We start from the raw sequence: 18,337 nt of genomic DNA on the forward strand, positions 1-18,337 counted from the left end.
TTTAAAACCACACAAACATCTTCTTATGGATATCCATCCATCCATTATCTGAACCTGCTTATCCCAATCAGGGTCGCAGGGGGGCTGGAGCCTATCCCAGCATACATTGGGCGAAAGGCAGGAATACACCCTGGACAGGTCGCCAGTCCATCGCAGGGCACACGCACCATTCACTCACACACTCATGCCTACGGGCAATTTAGACTCTCCAATCGGCCTAACCTGCATGTCTTTGGACTGTGGGAGGAAACCCACACAGACACGGGGAGAACATGCAAACTCCGCACAGAGAGGCCCCGGCCGACGGGGATTCGAACCCAGGACCTCCTTGCTGTGAGGCGGCAGTGCTACCCACTGCACCATCCGTGCCGCCCCTTCTTATGGATATCCGGACCTAAAATAAAACATTGGAAAGGTGTACAATATGGGAACTTTAATCGCTGGTATTTTTCACACCTCGCCACTTCATCCTTCTTTTTGACGCAGGGAGCTTCTTTGCGAGACTCTCCACTTTGCTCTTGTGTACAATATTATCCCATCCAGTTCCATTGTTCAGGAAAACGTGTAAATTATTCTCTTCCTATGGGGCATGTCAGTTTGGTCCAGTAACTTTTACTGAGGAATTCAACAGTTGACATTGGCAACTTTGTATTGGTTTACTTTATTTAAAATTTAAATCATCATAATTCATGGATTGTTTTCACCATGGCAATTAATTACATATTTACAAGTATTAGATGAATCCATGATGCAGATCAATGTTATTTTCCCATTTTATGCTATTTCGGTAATGTTGTAGGCCACGGGCCCTCTAAACGTGAAGCCCAAGTAGAAAGTAACATTCTCATTGCCATAGGGTACTGAGGCTGAATTCAAAGCTGGAATCTGGAACTTCTTCTTCTGAGGACCCTGGAGAAACACATTCCCATCCTCTGTCCAGCCATGAACAGGCTTCAACAGTGTTTTAATCTCTGGCATTTTCCACACCTCCCCGCTTAGCCACTTCATCCTCTTTTCTGACACAGGGAGCTTCTTCGTGAGACTCTCCACTTTGCTCTTGTGTACAATCTTGTCCCGTCCATTTCCATTACTCAGGAATAAGTGAGTGTAAATTCTCCTCTTCCTACGGGGAATGTCTTTCATTTTGGTCCAGTAACTTCGACCAAGGAATTCAACAGCTGACATGACAATTTTGTATTTGTTTTCTTTATCATCTTCATTGTCATCTGGCCAGAAAAGCAAGGTGAGCAAAAAAAGAGCACTGGATAAGCATTTGCTCTTCTCATTTGGGAACTGCTGGCAGAGATTTTGAAGATACTGAATTGGTGCAAGCTTCGGTGACTGAGTTGAAAGGCAACCTAAAGCAATGTGAGATGCTATGTAGTTCACAAGATCCATTTGGTCCAGCCTTGCATTCAGTGGGTTGGAAGGATACAGGGATATTATTTCCTCCAGCAATTGGATTGGATTGTCCACTTTTGGGTCATGCAGGAGGGAGAAGATTATTGTTATATCCCCACCTCCAAGACGACATATCTGCATGCGCTTCATGAAAGGAGTCAAGGTCATTGGATTTGCATTGCCTTGCTGCTGAGCTGTGGTGGGAGGAACACTGCTGAAATATTTTCCATATGCAGCACTCTTTTTTACCAACCAGGTCTTTGGATTTTTTATTCTGAACTCTGATGTCTCAACTGTTTCATCCTCCTCTGCATTTACATCAGTCTGAAAGTAGCTGAAGTCTTCAGAGATCCATTCCAAGTCACTGCGCATGGACATCTGAAGGCTTTTCAGTTTGCTGTGGAAGTTTTCCCAAGGAATCTTAACAGCTTCAGGGATGTATTCTGTAACCAGGTACTTCAGGCATTCAGAGCTTCCACCAGTTTTGCTTGAAAACAATTGCAGTGAAAATATTAGCTTCAACAAGTTGCATCCAACCTCCACTGCAGCAAAAAACACTAAATTGTTCATGGTTTGAAGATCAGACTTGGCTGCCATCTGACAGTCCTTGAAGCAGTCTATAGCTTTGAGTGCTTTTTCAATAGCATCTGCTGTGTTTTGTGGTGTCTTTGTCTTCTTTTCAATCTCTTTACATTTGGCATTGAACCATCTCCTGTACACCTGCCCTTTAGTGTCCAGGATGTAGGAGTTTTGGGGCATCTTTGTTGCAGCTATTTCTGCCCATTGTTCTGCTTTTTCAAATTGTTCGTGGGTGTAGTTGAGTCGGGCAAGTTGCTGTGCAAAGAAAGCATCTTTGCTGAATCGCTCGTATGCTTCTTTTAACAGCTCGATTGCCTTGTCTGGGCTTTCGTCTGTCATCACATGTTCAATGAGAGGAGAGAATAAACTGTCTGATTCATCGCCTTTAATGATTCTGCAGCGCTTAATGAACAAAGCTCTGAGAAACTTTACATACTCCTCTCTTCCAAACCTGTTCTCAAAAAGCACATCATCATGGAGAAGATCCATTGCAATTCCGCTTTGCTTGTGCTGGCTACTTGACAACTTCTGGAGAAGCTTTTTTGCCACCAGTGGATGAATGATACGGATTGAATTAATGTATGTCTTGTCATCTTTCAAATGTATGAAGATAAGCTTAGCTTGCTCACTTAAGGATGTCTCAAAAGTGTGTTGACGAAATCTGTCCATTGTGAAGGTGTGAAGGTTATTCTCATCATGGCCTCACAATGAGACTGGGAAATGAAGGAGTTCTGCACATAGGCATTGAGCAAAGCCACATACTGAATGAGCTTTGTGACAACAGATTTGTGGTCAATGTCTTGCAACAAATGTTCCACAAAGTCTTCTATGTACTTTGGGTCAAATTCTTCACTCATCAGGACAAATGTCAAGATGAACTCTGGCTGATACTGTTGTTCGAGCTTCTCTCTTTTCCCAGAGAACTGCCTCTTCTCCTTTGCTGACAATTTGTGGGTCACAGCAACATTCTGGATAGGCGACTCCTTGCATTTTTTCTCTGGATTGTGTGAACGTCTGCAGCTCAGAATAATGAAACAGGTGGTCCCTTGTGCGATTCTCTTGGTGTAGCTGGCAGTCATCAGTTCATTCCGTAGGTCACCCAGGTATTCGTTCTCACAGTCTTCCACCATTAAGAGTACTGGGAGGCATTTTTGTGGGGAGTCGTTTTCTTCGTATTCACGTAGCTTAACTGCATGCTCGGACACAGTTACTGCCGAGTATGAAGGCTTCACAACTGCACATCGTAGGTCTTTTCTGTTGTTCCAAAGTACCTGTCGTGCAACTGTGCTCCCACCACTGCCCGGATGGTGGTATATATTGATGCTGCTCACATGTACTTGGTCTGCACCTCTCTTCTGAATGTCGCTGAGCAGTTTTGAAATTTCCCTGTATGCATCTCTCTGAATGATTTCCTCAAGAAACTTCTTCTCTGCAAGCCAGAAATTCAGCCACTTAACTTTACCGCCATGGTAAAACTGCCTTTCCAAGTTTTCTTTTTCTGCCTCAATGAAGTCGGCGCTGGTGTCATCACACTGATCAACACTCAGGATCTCTAAGGAGTACATCCTTTCCTCCTCTTTAGTTTCAAGGAGGCACTCTCCTTTTGTGAAAACTGACAAATGTTTGGTCGCTCGAGTCGTCAGAGGCTGAATGCGTTGCAGAGTAGCATTCACATGGCTCATTTTCATCCCCACAACGCTGGAACGGTTAACCATTTCGGCACTACAGTATGCCTCGGTAAAGCCTTGCCACTTCTGAAAGTTTTTTTCACATTCTGCAATGCATATGATGTCTTCGTGACCTTCCATGTCAGTAAAAAACTCATAGAAAGTATGCAACTGAGGCTTCTCTACAGGGGAAGTGAAAAGAAAGATCACCAAGAAGGAGCCCTTCGGCAAGATCTGTTTGCATATTAGCGATACAGATTCCCTCAGGAGTGTGATTTTGGTTTTGATCCAGGTCATTTCCTCACAAGGGATTTCATTTCCAAGGAAATCATTTCGTCCATTGCAAAATATCCAGCTTGTCTGTTCAAACAAGTGTAGGTGCCTCTCAAATTCTCTGGTGCTCATGTCATTTCGGATTTTGTAGTCCTGCATGAAATGTAGATTTGCAGCATGGTGCTGAAGGTATTTGCCACAGAATCCAGACACTTTTGAATCTGGGTCGAAGTCAAAAACACAGAAAATCTTCATGTTCAATAAAAAGTCAATGTTTCTCAAATGGTCCTGCTGGAATTTGTTGGTAACAAGGATGTACCACTTTTCTGTTTCTATGAACTTTTTCCCGCTGGTCACAAGCATTGTGAGTTTCCTGCCCAGGTCTTCACAGAAATCTGGTGCATTGAGAAATTGTGACTTTTCAGCCTCTTCTCTCAGATCATCTCTGTCTTTCATACGTTGGTAGAAGGCAATCACATTTTGATCAATAACTGGTTCTGTTTTGGATCCTACTCTGCGATAGATTGCTTCCTTTTCTAGTTCCACCTTGTTTGATTTTTCCTTGAAGTTTGGAAGGCGGACAGAGTACACTTTGTTCTTCACTATGCTCACTGTGGGGACGATGTCAACCTCCACAATATAACGTTTTTCTGTGCTGTTTATGTCTATGACCTCGATAAACTGTGGTGGGCGTATACACTGGCGCACGTGTTCGCTGTCAGAAGTAAAACACCGTTCTATATAGTCTAACGCATCAACAAAGATATCTTTCTCTGTTACAGGAATGCCAATTATTTCACCATGTGTATAGTCTGTGTCATCCCTACTGTCCATCACACCGAAGTGTATTGTACCATTTGTTCGAACATTCATGCATCCAGCACCAAATTTGAGAACCTCCTTGGCAAATTTTGCTTGTAGCCTTGTCCTGTCCAATTTAGTAGCATTTGCCAGGGATTTGTACTCATGGCAAGGTGTGATAAGATCAATGACACCAGATTCAGGCTGTAGAACATTATTCTTGACGTATGTGAAGTCAATGCCTTCTTTGCCAAAAGGCCTTGGTTTACAGTCTTTCTTTGCGGAAAGTCCAGTATCTAATTGGTCCTTGTATGTAGGTGTCTGATTGGTGCCAGCACCAGTGGTCACATCACCTGTGCCTTGCTGCTCATTTGTACTTCCAGCTCCTCTGTTGAGACTGCTCCCTTGAGCTTTCTTGGTCTTTTGAAGTCTGTGTCCTTGGAAAGACTCAACAAGCTCATTTCTTTTTCTGACTATTAAGAGAGCAGGGCCAGACTTCATGCCAGTCTCTGTTTTCAGATAGTCCTCGGTCACCTCCTTGAGGATTTTGCCATCCACTTCCTCTTCTTCCAGCTTCTGAACATACTGCTCCTTCACTCCTATTGACCTTAACCAGGAGCTCACATCCGATTCCGTCCATTTTTCAAGCGGTTTTTCAGCCAATTCAGCTGAGGAAGGAAGATGTAGCAGGACATAAAAAAAGTAAATGTAGAAAGAAGTGCAGAAACATAACTTTACTAATTGTAGACGTGGTGAAATGTGGAATTTTACTTGTTTTAATTGAAAATTTATCATAAAAGAAGATGCACACACTTTGCATGTACCATAGCAACGTTTTAATTTGCAGATCAACCTTCCAAAATTAATGAATCATTAATTTGTGCCATAGCATATCTCTTTGAGAAGGTGCTTGATACCATCTAGCACTTACAGTAGGTAAACTAAGCATTAGGTACAGTATAGTGGTAAGAAAAGGTGAGCATTGCTGGGCTGAATGGCCTGTTCTCATCATTATCTTATGTCATTTATTTCCCTTTTTCTGCATTTACCATTTACCAACTGTTCGGGCAAATCTCCTGACAGTATGGATAAACAGAATTTAAATGACTTGTTTGCAGAATTTAAAAATGATGATAACTTATCATATATATACGTACCCATTACTGACTCATAGCTTTGGTCTTTTGAAGGAAAAGTGCTCAAGATGTTTGTTCTCAATCTGAGAAATTGGAGAAAAAGAAAATCTCAATGCACACTTGAAAGTTACTTTTGACAATGTTGCCAACTTTAGGTTCTGTTCCACTGAAAACATTTAATTTACCCTTTTCTGTTTACTGCTGCAAATCATCCCTTAACTATTCAACTTTCAGGATAATACCTCCTTTTGAATGATTACGGCATATGTATGGTGACTAGTTGGTGCCTGATGATAGTTCGTAGTGACAATTTTTAAAAATATATTTAAACCATTCAATTTTTTGCCAGACCCATAGGGACTGGGCCACAATCATATGTCTCTATTATCAAATGACTGACGTACCTTGTTGAAAGGCTTATGCAGAAGGCTTGGCAGTACATACAATTTAGTGTCTGCTACTGTACAGACGATTTGGCCAATTTCTCCAGAAATGTGTGGTTTCTGGACACTGATGAATAATGGTAAAAATTGGCTATTGGTTATAGTTTTATAGACTACAATGTGTGTATGCTAGTGGATTGGCTTGTGTTTTGTGTGTTGATGTTGTTGAACAACGTAATGCATTTATAAGTAGGCAAGAGTTCTTACTTGAACTAATATGGTCCCTGTTATTTATTGATAAGGAGGGTATCACTGTGGTTAGTGCATGTGGCCACAGATAAACCTTTGAATGATGACTAAGCATATTCTGCATATGCCACTATTATTCGGATTATTGGAGCACTATTTGGGCACGTATACAGCTTATTCAGAATAACCATCTCATTTGGGGTTTTTACGACAATTTGCAACACAAACTCCCTTAGGGCGTTGCTTACTTCCCATCGTTTTTCAAATTACCACGGCTCTTAGGATTGTCAAAATATATTCCAAAAACACTGAAATATTGTTTTACGTAATTTTTCATTCTTAAATTTGAGAATTCGAATATTTGTTTAAGGACTAGCATTTTCTCATTAATATAGGCTAAATATTACAGTGCGTGTTTCAAGCACCATCGCGACTATCTTCAATGTCTACAGTACATGCCATGAGTAGTTATCGAACAAAACGTCCATGTCACATCACAAAAAGAAAACAGACAGGCTAAAGTTAGCACCGTCTAATTTTCCATGGCACTATGAAGTGATGCGTGTCTAACACCACGGGTAGCTTTCTCTCAGACCGCTAGAATGCTAGCTAGCAGTTTTCCAGTCACAAGGATGGAAGACACAGCATTTTTGCATGGTGAGAGAAATTATCCAGCACTTAAGCATTAAATAAAGCACTTAATGTACGTAACATTACCTGGCAGTAAATACATTTAATTGTGCTATGTACGGCTGCATGTAATATTTAAAGAACATTCATTTCTTAGTAGCCGCCTAAAAACATCAAGAGATATGCCTATTCAAGTTTTGACTCACCACATTTGGCTATAGACACGTCTGGATGTTATTTTTGCTTTATTCATCAATGCGAAGAAAATGATTGTTGCCAAAATGGTCTAAAGAGCGAATTCAAAACTAGTGGAAATTCTACTTATAACTACTCTAACCGCTCTGAATCTAAATAACCGAACCTGACCTAGTGCATGCGCGTTCCCTTGCCAACTGGGCGTTTTTTAGTTCGACAAAATAAAGCCTTAAAGCCACACCACAAAAAGGATGTGAGCGACCTACATACGCAGTACTGGAGGCGCGCAACTCCTTTCATGAAAGTTTCGATTTCTATAAAACGAACGTTTAGCTACAGGCTAGGAAAACCCCTATCCAAAAACGTTCTTGTGCACGCGCATTTACGCGCCTATGAACGCTCTCAATTTGTCTCCATTGCCGGCCATGATGCTGTACACTGAAACAGATTTTTAACGACCAAAGAAAGGATGGAATCAGAATAGATTATTATTGACTTCATACGCTCAAATGCACGTATAAATACACTGCCTTCCATAATGTTTGGGACAAAGACCCACAATTTGAGATTTATAATAGAAAAAAATCACACGTGGTTAAACTTGCACATTGTCAGATTCGAATACATTTTGGTTTCACCATGTAGAAATTACAGCAGTGTTTATACACAGTCCCCCCCATTGCAGGGCACCATAATTCTTGGGATGCAGCAATATTATGTCATTGAAAGTAGTCATGTTTAGTATTTTGTTGGATATCTTTTGCATGCAATGACTGCTTGAAATCTGTGATTCATGGACATCACCAGTTGCTGGGTGTCTTCTGGTGATGCTCTGCCTGTATTGCAGCCATCTTTAGCTTATGCTTGTTTCGGCGGCTAGGCCCCTTAAGTTTTCTCTCTTTAGTTGCTTTAGTATGTTTGGGAGCACTGTCTTGCTGTAGAATGAACCGCCGGCCAATGAGTTTTGAGGTATTTGCTTGAAGTTGAGCAGAGAGGATGTGTCTATACACTTCAGAATTAATTTAGCTACTTCCATCACAATAGCATCAATTAAGATATGTGAGCCAGTACCTTCTATGCCGAGGCCATAACACCCCCGCCATCATGTTTCACAGATGAGGTGGTATGCTTTAGATCTTGGGGAGTTCCTTTTCTCCTCCATACTTTGCTCTTGCTACCACTCTGATATACCTTCATCTTTATCTCATCTGTCAACTAGACCTTTTTCCAGAACTGTGGTTGCTCTTTTAAGCTCACCAGTGCTCTTCTTAATTATGTTCCAGTTGATTTTGGTAAATCACTTTGACAAAATCACTCCTTTGATGTTCATTGGCACAACTTGGTCCATGTTGATAAACAGCAGAAATACACGTCGGACTTCGCGCAGGGCGTGCGCGCGCTGGGGCCCCTGGCGGATTACCTGGTGGTGAACGTGAGCAGTCCCAACACGCCGGGGCTCCGGGACCTGCAGGGCCGGGAGGAACTGCGCCACCTGCTGGCCAAGGTTCTGCAGGAGAGGAACGCGCTGAAGGGTCGGCGGCCAGCAGTGCTGGTGAAGATCGCCCCCGACCTCAGTCTGCAGGACAAGCGCGACATCGCTGATGTCATCACTGAGCTGGGCGTGGATGGGCTCATTGTGTCCAACACCACCGTCTCCAGGTCGGCGGCGCTGACGGACCCGCACCGGGTCGAGACCGGGGGCCTGAGCGGCAGACCACTGCGTGACGTCTCCACCTGCACCGTGCACGAGATGTACTCTCTGACTGAAGGGAAGGTGCCCATCGTCGGAGTCGGGGGCGTGTCCAGCGGGCAGGACGCCCTGGATAAGATCCGTGCCGGCGCGTCATTGGTGCAGCTGTACACGTCACTCACCTACGAGGGCCCGCCCATCGTCACCAGGGTGAAGAGGGAGCTGGAACAGCTGCTGAAGGCGCAGGGGTTCCACAGCGTCTCTGAGGCCGTGGGCGCTGATCACAGACGGGCCGAGTCCGAATCCTGACGCGGCCAATGGCGGCAGCTCCTCCAGCTCACCCTCGCCCTCGCCCGAGAGAGACCGGCCTCACTCCGGCGTCCCGCTCCACTCCACCCGCCGTGCGGGAGGACCTGGCCTTCATTGGCCGACGGGCAGACGGGCACTTACCTCACCACCACGGGACAGGGAGGTCCCGCCTCCCGACACGGTCCTGTCCGTGTGTGTAACGTGTGTGTGTGATACACTGTAATATGGAGAAAAACGAGAGACACAAAAGTGCTTGAAAGGCAATAGTAGATTAAACTATTGGCCCTGGCAGTATTTATTGAAATGAAATTGTTGATATAATGTACACCGTCTTATACAATGTAATGCATAAACTTTACTGTGCTCTTTAAGCTGCATTGTGGATTCGCTTTGTCCAATATCTACTGTGGTTGGATGAACGCTGATTATTTGATCAGCTGTGATTGGGTACAGGCTAGGGTAGGGGCGACATGGCTCAGGCAGTAAGAGCAGTCGTCTGGCAGTCGGAGGGTTGCCGGTTTGATCCCGCCCTGAGTGTGTCAAAGTGTCCCTGAGCAAGACACCTAACCCCCAAATGCTCCTGACGAGCTGGTCGGGGCCTTGCATGGCAGCCAATCGCCGTTGGTGTGTGAGTGTGTGTATGAATGGGTGAATGGGTGAATGGAGAAGCATCAATTGTACAGCGCTTTGGATAAAGGCGCTATATAAATGCCTGCCATTTACCATTTACCATTTACATTTCCAAAGGTGATCAAAGACTAGATTAAAGACTAGGTGCAGAGAGCTCTCTTATACCTGCATTAAGGAGGCAATTTTATCTGCAGTGAGAGTGGATGTGTGGAAAAGTATGATGAAACAATGTTGTTTGATGCATACCCAAAAAGAACCAATGCAAAAGGTCTGTTTTTTTATTTTTATTGAAGCTTTATTTAACCAGGTGAGTCCCATTGTCCACAATACAGTGTTACAGACGACATAAAAGCAACATTAAAAACATTTAGGGAGAGTGCGCAGACTGGAGACAGGAACATTTCAACATCTCTGGGAGCACTGGCCACAGATGCTCCCAATTGTACCAACAGCCCTGTACTCCGCCCACTGGGCACCCTTGAAGTAACAGCAAAAATTAGTAGCACAGGCACAGAGCAGGGGCCCGTAACATGATATTAATAAATAATGCATTTTCCAACCGTTGCCCCATTTCAGCCCTATGTGGGGCAATGCAGAGCTGATGCCTGGAAGAGCAGAGTAAGGGTTCCTCATGTGTGATGTAAGGGGATAAGCGATGTAAGGAGGGAGAACTCAGTCCTTTCAAGAATTATTAGTCAAATGTAACTTACCAAGCAAACGCCTTTTAAAATATTTACAACCAAGGAGTTTTATACACTCAGTGAACACTTTATTAGGTCAACCTTTATACCAGCGTGTTAATGCAAATATTTAATCAGCCAAACATGCAGGCATAGTCAAGAGGTTTGGCTTTTTTTCAGAACAAATGGGGAAGAAATGTGATCTAAGTGACTTTGACCATGGAATGATTCTTGGTGCCTGACAGGGTGGTTTGCATATCTCAGATGCGGATCTCTTGGGATTTTCAGCCTCTAGAGTTTTTAGAGAATGGTGCGAAAAACAAAAAACATCCAGTGCGCAGCAGTTCTGCGGGCAAAAATGCCTTGTTTAATACGAGAGGTCAGTGTAGAAGGGGCAGACTGATCAAAGCTGAAAGGAAGGTGAGAGTAATGCAAATAACCACGCATTTCAACAGTGGTATGCCGAAGAGCATCTCTGAACACACAACACATCATAACTCTTAAGTGGATAAACACATTTTATATGTACACTTCATATGTATTGAATATATCACTTTCCTAATCCATCCAGGTGATATAACAGAAAAATATACATTTTGGGGGCATTCTTTTCACTTTTTGGACATAAGCCTATATCTTAAGTCTTATGTATTTTCATGATTTTCTGGCTAATGTTTTTCTCATTATATATATATATATATATATATATATATATATATATATATATATATATATATATATATATATATATATACATATACAGTACTGTGCAGAAGTCTTAAGCACCCTAGACTTTATTTATATGTTTCTTTTTTTGTGTGTGTTAGTACTAAATAACACATTTCATATATCCAAATATTCATTTTCCAAAAGATTTAATTTTACAGAGACATATTTGTATTTAATTTTAAAAGTAACATATTACTGTAAGCAATTTACTACTTTTTACATAAAAACTTGATCAAAGCTGTCTGAAATCAGAAGCAAGGAGCCAACCAAAGTCTGCAGAAGAACTGTGGCAAGTTCTCCAACATGCTTGGAACAACCTCCCTGCTGATTGTCTTAGCCAACGCTGTCCTGCAGTTCTATATCTCAGAAGTGATGCAGTTTTACTGCGGAAGGGTGGTCACAAAAAATATTGATTTGATTCCGTTTTTAACTATTCTGTAAAATTTCTAAAATGTATCATATAGTATGTTTATTTAGGACCTTTAATTGAATTATTTTGGAATCTTTTCTGTACAGGATGTTAAGACATATAAAATAAAATGAGAAATATATATACAGTGCATCCGGAAAGTATTCACAGCGCTTCACTTTTTCCACATTTTGTTATGTTGCAGCCTTATTCCAAAATTGATTAAATAAATTTTTTTCCTCCAAATTCTACACACAACACCCCATAATGACAACGTGAAAAAAGTTTTTTGAGAAGTTTGAAACCACCAGACTCTTCCTAGAGCTGGCCGCCCTTCTAAACTGAGCAATCGGGGGAGAAGGGCCTTAGTCAGGGAGGTGACCAAGAACCCGATGGTCACTCTGTCAGAGCTACAGCGTTCCTCTGTGGAGAGAGGAGAACCTTCCAGAAGGACAACCATCTCTACAGCAATCCACCAATCAGGCCTGTATGGTAGAGTGGCCAGACGGAAGCCACTCCTTAGTAAAAGGCACATGGCAGCCCACCTGGAGTTTGCCAAAAGGCACCTGAAGGACTCTCAGACCATGAGAAACAAAATTCTCTGGTCTGATGAGACAAAGATTAAACTCTTTGACATGAATGCCAGGCGTCATGTTTGGAGGAAACCAGGCACCGCTCATCACCTGGCCAATACCATCCCTACAGTGAAGCATGGTGGTGGCAGCATCATGCTGTGGGGATGTTTTTCAGCGGCAGGAACTGGGAGACTAGTCAGGATTGAGGGAAAGATGAATGCAGCAATGTACAGAGACATCCTGGATGAAAACCTGCTCCAGAGCGCTCTTGACCTCAGACTGGGGCGACGGTTCATCTTTCAGCAGGACAACGACCCTAAGGACACAGCACAGATATCAAAGGAGTGGCTTCAGGACAACTCTGTGAATGTCATTGAGTGGCCCAGCCAGAGCCCAGACTTGAATCCGATTGAACATCTCTGGAGAGATCTGAAAATGGCTGTGCACCGACGCTCCCCATCCAACCTGATGGAGCTTGAGAGGTCCTGCAAAGAGGAATGCGCGAAACTGCCCAAAGATAGGTGTGCCAAGCTTGTGGCATCATATTCAAAAAGACTTGAGGCTGTAATTGCTGCCAAAGGTGCATCAACAAAGTATTGAGCAAAGGCTGTGAATACTTATGTACATGTGATTTCTTAGTTTTTTATTTTTAATAAATTTGCAAAAATTTCAAAAACTTCTTTCATGTTGTTATTATGGGGTGTTGTGTGTAGAATTTTGAGGAAAAAAATGAATTCATTCCATTTTGGAATAAGGCTGTAACATAACAAAATGTGGGGAAAGTGAAGCGCTGTGAATACTTTCCGGATGCACTGTATATACACACATATTCATATACAGTACTTTGCAAAAGTTTTAGGCAGGTGTGGAAAAAATGCTGTAAAATAAGAATGCTTTCAAAAATAGAAATGTTAATAGTTTATTTTTATCAATTAAGAAAATGCATGAACAGAAGATGTGAATGAACTGAAGAAAAATCTAAATCAAATCAATATTTGGTGTGACCACCCTTTGCCTTCAAAACTGCATCAATTCTTCTAGGTATACTTGCACACAGTTTTTGAAGGAACTTGGCTGGTAGGTTGTTCCTCCCATCTTGGAGAATTTGCCGCAGTTGTGGATTTAGGCAGCCTCAAATGCTCCTGTCTCTTCATGTAATCTCAGACAGACTCGATGATCTTCGAGTTGAGATCAGGGCTCTGTGGGAGCCATACAATCACTTCCAGGACTCCTTGTTCTTCTTAACGCTGAAGATAGTTCTTAACAACATTGGCTGTATTTTTGGCGTCTTTGTCCTGCTGCAGAATAAATGTGGGGTGAATTAGATGCCTCCCTGATGGTATTGCATGATGGATAAGTATCTGCCTGTACTCAGTATTGAGGAGACCATTAATTCTGACTAAATCCCCAACTCCTTGTGCAGAAATGCAGCCCCAAACTTGCAAGGAACCTCACTGTTCGCTTCACTGTTCCCTGCAGACACTCATTATTGTACCACTCTCCAGCCCTTCAGCGAACAAACTGCTTTCTGCTACAGCCAAATATTAAAACAAATATTTTGACTCATCAGTCCAGAGAACCTGCTGCCATTTTTCTGCACCCCCGTTCCTGTTTTTTCGTGCATAGTTGAGACACTTGGCCTTGTTTCCACATCGGAAGTATGGCTTTTTGGCAATTCTTCCATGAAGACCACTTCTGACCAGACCTCTCCACACAGTTGATGGGTGTACCTGAGTCCCACTGGTTTCTGCCAATTCTGAGCTGATAGCACTCCTGGACATCTTCCGATTGCGAAGGGAAGTAAGCATGATGTGTCTTTCATCTGCTGCACTAAGTTTCCTTTGCCGACCACTGCGTCTACGGTTCTCAACATTGCCCGTTTCTTTGTGCTTCTTCAACAGAGCTTGGACAGCACATCTGGAAACTCCTGTCTGCCTTGAAATATCTGCCTGGGAGAGACCTTGCTAATGCAGTACAACTACCTTGTGTCTTGTTGCTGTGCTCAGTCTTGCCATGGTGTATGACTTCTGACATTAAACTGTCTTCAGCAACCTCGCCTTGGAAGCAGAGTTTGGCTATTCCTCATCCGGTTTTAACCTTCCGACACAGCTGTTTCTGTTTCAGTTAATGATTGTGTTTCAACCTACATATTAAATTGACGATCATTAGCTCCTGTTTGGTATAATTGGTTAATAACACACCTTACTATATGCCTACAAAATCCCTGACTTTGTTTAAGTGTACGTAGAAGAATTTATGCTGGTTTGGAGGCAAAGGGTGGTCACACCAAATATTGATGTGATTTAGATTTTTCTTCTGTTCACTCACTTTGCATTTTGTTAATTGATAAAAATAAATTAACATTTTTATTTTTGAAAGCATTCTTACTTTATAGCATTTTTTCCACACCTGCCTAAAAATGTATTTTTTATTTTTTCACTTTTTGGACACGACTACATATAGTCTTTTTATGATTTTCTGGAAAATATTTACCTCATGACATGTATGAAAATGCATTGTATGCAATTCATTTCTTCATGTTTATTGAACATTTATTGGGGGGGAGGGAGGAGGGAAATCAAGAAATCAATAAATCTCTGTGGTTGGATCCTGTAGGGCCCAGTATTTCAAAACTTAAATATCAGGATTTTAATTTTCATATAATCTCCACCTTAGAATTTTTAAATATCCAAAACCAACATTTGATCTAGACTTGGAAGGATTGGATTACAAAATCCTTATTCAGGCTTATAGGATCAGGATCACAATGTATAGTTTTTGAGTAATTAGCTATGCAAATGAGATGCTAGTGAACTGAAAGACTATAGCATTGCATGCCCATACCTCACTGGAAAAACAGCAACAATTGCTGGGAACATGATTTCACAGAAAAGACTGTACACTATTAAAGATGTATATCCCCTTTTATTTGGTAACAATATATAGTTTTGGAGTTATCAGCTATGCAAATCAGCTGGTAGAATAAAAAATATAATATTATAGATATTGGTCGATAGATTTAATATATGCCCCTTTTTATTACAAGCTGTAATCAGGTGTGCAAATGAGCTGGGTCTGAACTGACAGTGTAAAGCAATTTTTGTCGAGCCTACATCATAGTAACCAGTCAAATGGTTGCTCCGCGGCTTTTATTTTGATGAAAAAATACAGGAAGTTTCGACCAGAGCTCACGTATACTATCACGTTACTACAGTTCATCAATGTGTTCGGAGGCAGTCTGAATCACGTCACAATCAGGAAATCTGATCATGGCGCAGAACAGTTCTGTGCCTTATGAGCAAGCGAACATACCCAAGCCCTACCACTGAATCTTTTACTCATCAAAGCTGAAAGCTTTGAGAAAATCCACATCGAGTCATATAAAGCAAAAAAATATATACAGTGGGAGCAATAATTATTTGATCCCTTGCTGATTTTGTAGGTTTGACCACTTACAAAGAATGGAACTGTGTAGAATTTTAATCATAGGTACATTTTAACATTGAGAGACAGAATATCACAAAATAATCCATAATAACAACATCATATACATTTTTATTAATTTATTATCGTATTTTCGCATGAAATAAGTATTTGATCCCCTACCAATCAGAAATAATTCTGGCTCCCACAACTCGTTACATCGTTATGTAGCTGTATAAAAGACACCTGTCCACACAATCAATCAGAATCCAACGTTTCCACCATGGCCAAGACAAAGGAGCTGTCTAAGGACATCAGGGACAAAATTGTAGACCTGCACAAGGCTGGGATGGGCTACAAGAAAATAAGCAAGCAGCTTGGTGAGAAGTTAACAACTGTTGGAGCAATTATTAGAAAATGGAAGAAACACAAAGTCACCGCCAATCTCCCTCAGTCTGGGGCTCCAAGCAAGATGCCCTCGCCTCGTGGGATATCAATGATCATGAGAAAGGTCAGGGATCAGCCCAGTACTACACAGGAGGAGCTTGTTAATGACCTGAAGGCAGTTGGGACCACAGTCCCGAAGAGAACCATCAGTAACACACTACACCGTGAAGGATTAAAATCCTGGTGTGCGTGCAAGGTTCCTCTGCTGAAGAAGGCACATGTACAGGCCCGTCTGAAGTTTGCCAAAGAACACCTGGATGATCCAGAGGAGGCTTGGGAAAAGGTGATGTGGTCAGATGAGACCAAAATAGAGCTATTTGGTCGTCTCGACTTGCCATGTTTGGAGGAAGAGAAATGCTGAGTACAACCCCAAGAACACCATCCCCACTGTGAGGCATAGAGGTGGAAACCTTATGCTTTGGGGGTATTTCTCAGCTAAGGGGACAGGACGACTTCACCATATTGAGGGGAGGATGAATGGGGCCATGTACCAGGAAATTTTGGGTAACAACCTCCTTCCCTCAGTGAGAGCACTGAAAATGGGTCGTGGATGGGTCTTCCAACATGACAATGACCCAAAACATACGGCCAAGGCAACAAAGGAGTGGCTCAAAAAGAAGCATATTAAGGTCCTGGAGAGCCTAGCCAGTCTCCAGCCCTAAATCCCATCGAAAAACTGTGGAGGGAGCTGAAGCTTCGAGTTGCCAAGCGACAGCCTCGGAACCTTAAGGATTTGGAGCGGATCTGCAAAGTGGACCAAAATCCCTCCCAAGATCTGTCCAAACCCGGTGAAAAACTACAACAAACGTCTGTACACCAAGTATTAAGTCCTATGGATCAAATACTTATTTCATGTGAAAATATGAAATTAAATTTATAACATTTATATGATGTTGTTATTGTGGATTATTTTGTGATATTCTGTCTCTCAATGTTAAAACGTACCTATGATTAAAATTCTACACAGTTCCATTCTTTGTAAGAGGGCAAACCTACAAAATCAGCAAGGGATCAAATAATTATTGCTCCCACTGTGTAATAATAAAATAAAATAAAATGTATTGCTTGACATTGAGAAATAATATGTTTCCCAACGTTTGTCTTTCAGCCCTATTTGCGGCAGTTCATACATTACATTACATTACATTATTGGCATTTGGCAGACGCTCTTATCCAGAGCGACGTACAGTTGATTCGACTAAGCAGGAGACAATCCTCCCCTGCAGGATTAAGGGCCTTGCTCAAGGGCCCAACGGCTGTGCGGATCTTACTGTGGCTACACTGGGATTTGAATGACTGTCCCAGTCATTTACCTTAACCACTACGCTACAGGCCGCCCCTTATTCCTCATACCTGGAAGAGCAGACAAACCCTTCCCTGTGTGGAATTAATGGGGATAAGCGATCTACACAAGGAGGGAAAACTAATGTCTTTTCAAGAATTATCAGCCAAATGCAACTTCCATCGATCCATCCATTGTCCTAACCCGCTTATCCTGAACAGGGGGGCTGGAGCCTATCCCAGCATACATTGGGCGAAAGGCAGGAATACACCCTGGACAGGTCGCCAGTCCATCGCAGGGTGCACACACCATTCACTCACACACTCATACCTACGGGCAATTTAGACTCTCCAATCAGCCTATCCTGCATGTCTTTGGACTGTGGGAGGAAACCAGAGTACCCAGAAGAAACCCACGCAGACACGGGGAGAACATGCAAACTCCGCACAGAGAGGCCCGACGGGGATTAAAACCCTGGACCTCCTTGCTGTGAGGCGGCAGTGCTACCCACTGCACCATCCGTGCCGCCTCCAAATGCAACCTAACATGCATATATCTTTTAAAATATTCAGAACTAAAATGTTTTATATATGCAGGTCAGAATCAAGCATATATTGGCACAACCTTTTCTTTATAGGAGAAAATTCTTCTTCTTATGTATTTTTTGTTAGGTGTCTGTGGGAGGGTGAATCAAATTTCAAAATTCAAGTTGCCATGTGTATTGACATTTATTGCAAATTGGAAAATCAATTAAAAAAATTAAATAGGTATCACTTTGTGAAGAACAGTACACGACTATATTGGTCATATGACAGCGTATTAATTGCATATTGTTCATTCACTCATTGT

The 18,337-nt window shown here is 42.2% G+C and overlaps 1 protein-coding gene and 1 pseudogene across 1 annotated transcript; one reads left to right on the forward strand and one right to left on the reverse strand.

Moving 5' to 3' along the window:
- Positions 1–410: 410 nt before the first annotated feature.
- LOC133115349 (sterile alpha motif domain-containing protein 9-like) lies at positions 411–7,466 on the reverse strand (annotated as a pseudogene).
- A 790-nt stretch (positions 7,467–8,256) lies between these two features.
- Positions 8,257–9,684, forward strand: LOC133114053 (dihydroorotate dehydrogenase (quinone), mitochondrial-like). Its single transcript, XM_061223247.1, has 2 exons — positions 8,257–8,283; positions 8,675–9,684. Exons 1-2 carry the CDS (start codon positions 8,257–8,259, stop codon positions 9,311–9,313), a joined length of 666 nt encoding a protein of 221 aa, XP_061079231.1. The 3' UTR covers positions 9,314–9,684.
- Positions 9,685–18,337: the final 8,653 nt, after the last annotated feature.

This window comes from Conger conger, chromosome 16 (genome assembly GCF_963514075.1).
Source record: "Conger conger chromosome 16, fConCon1.1, whole genome shotgun sequence".
NCBI lineage: Eukaryota > Metazoa > Chordata > Actinopteri > Anguilliformes > Congridae > Conger > Conger conger.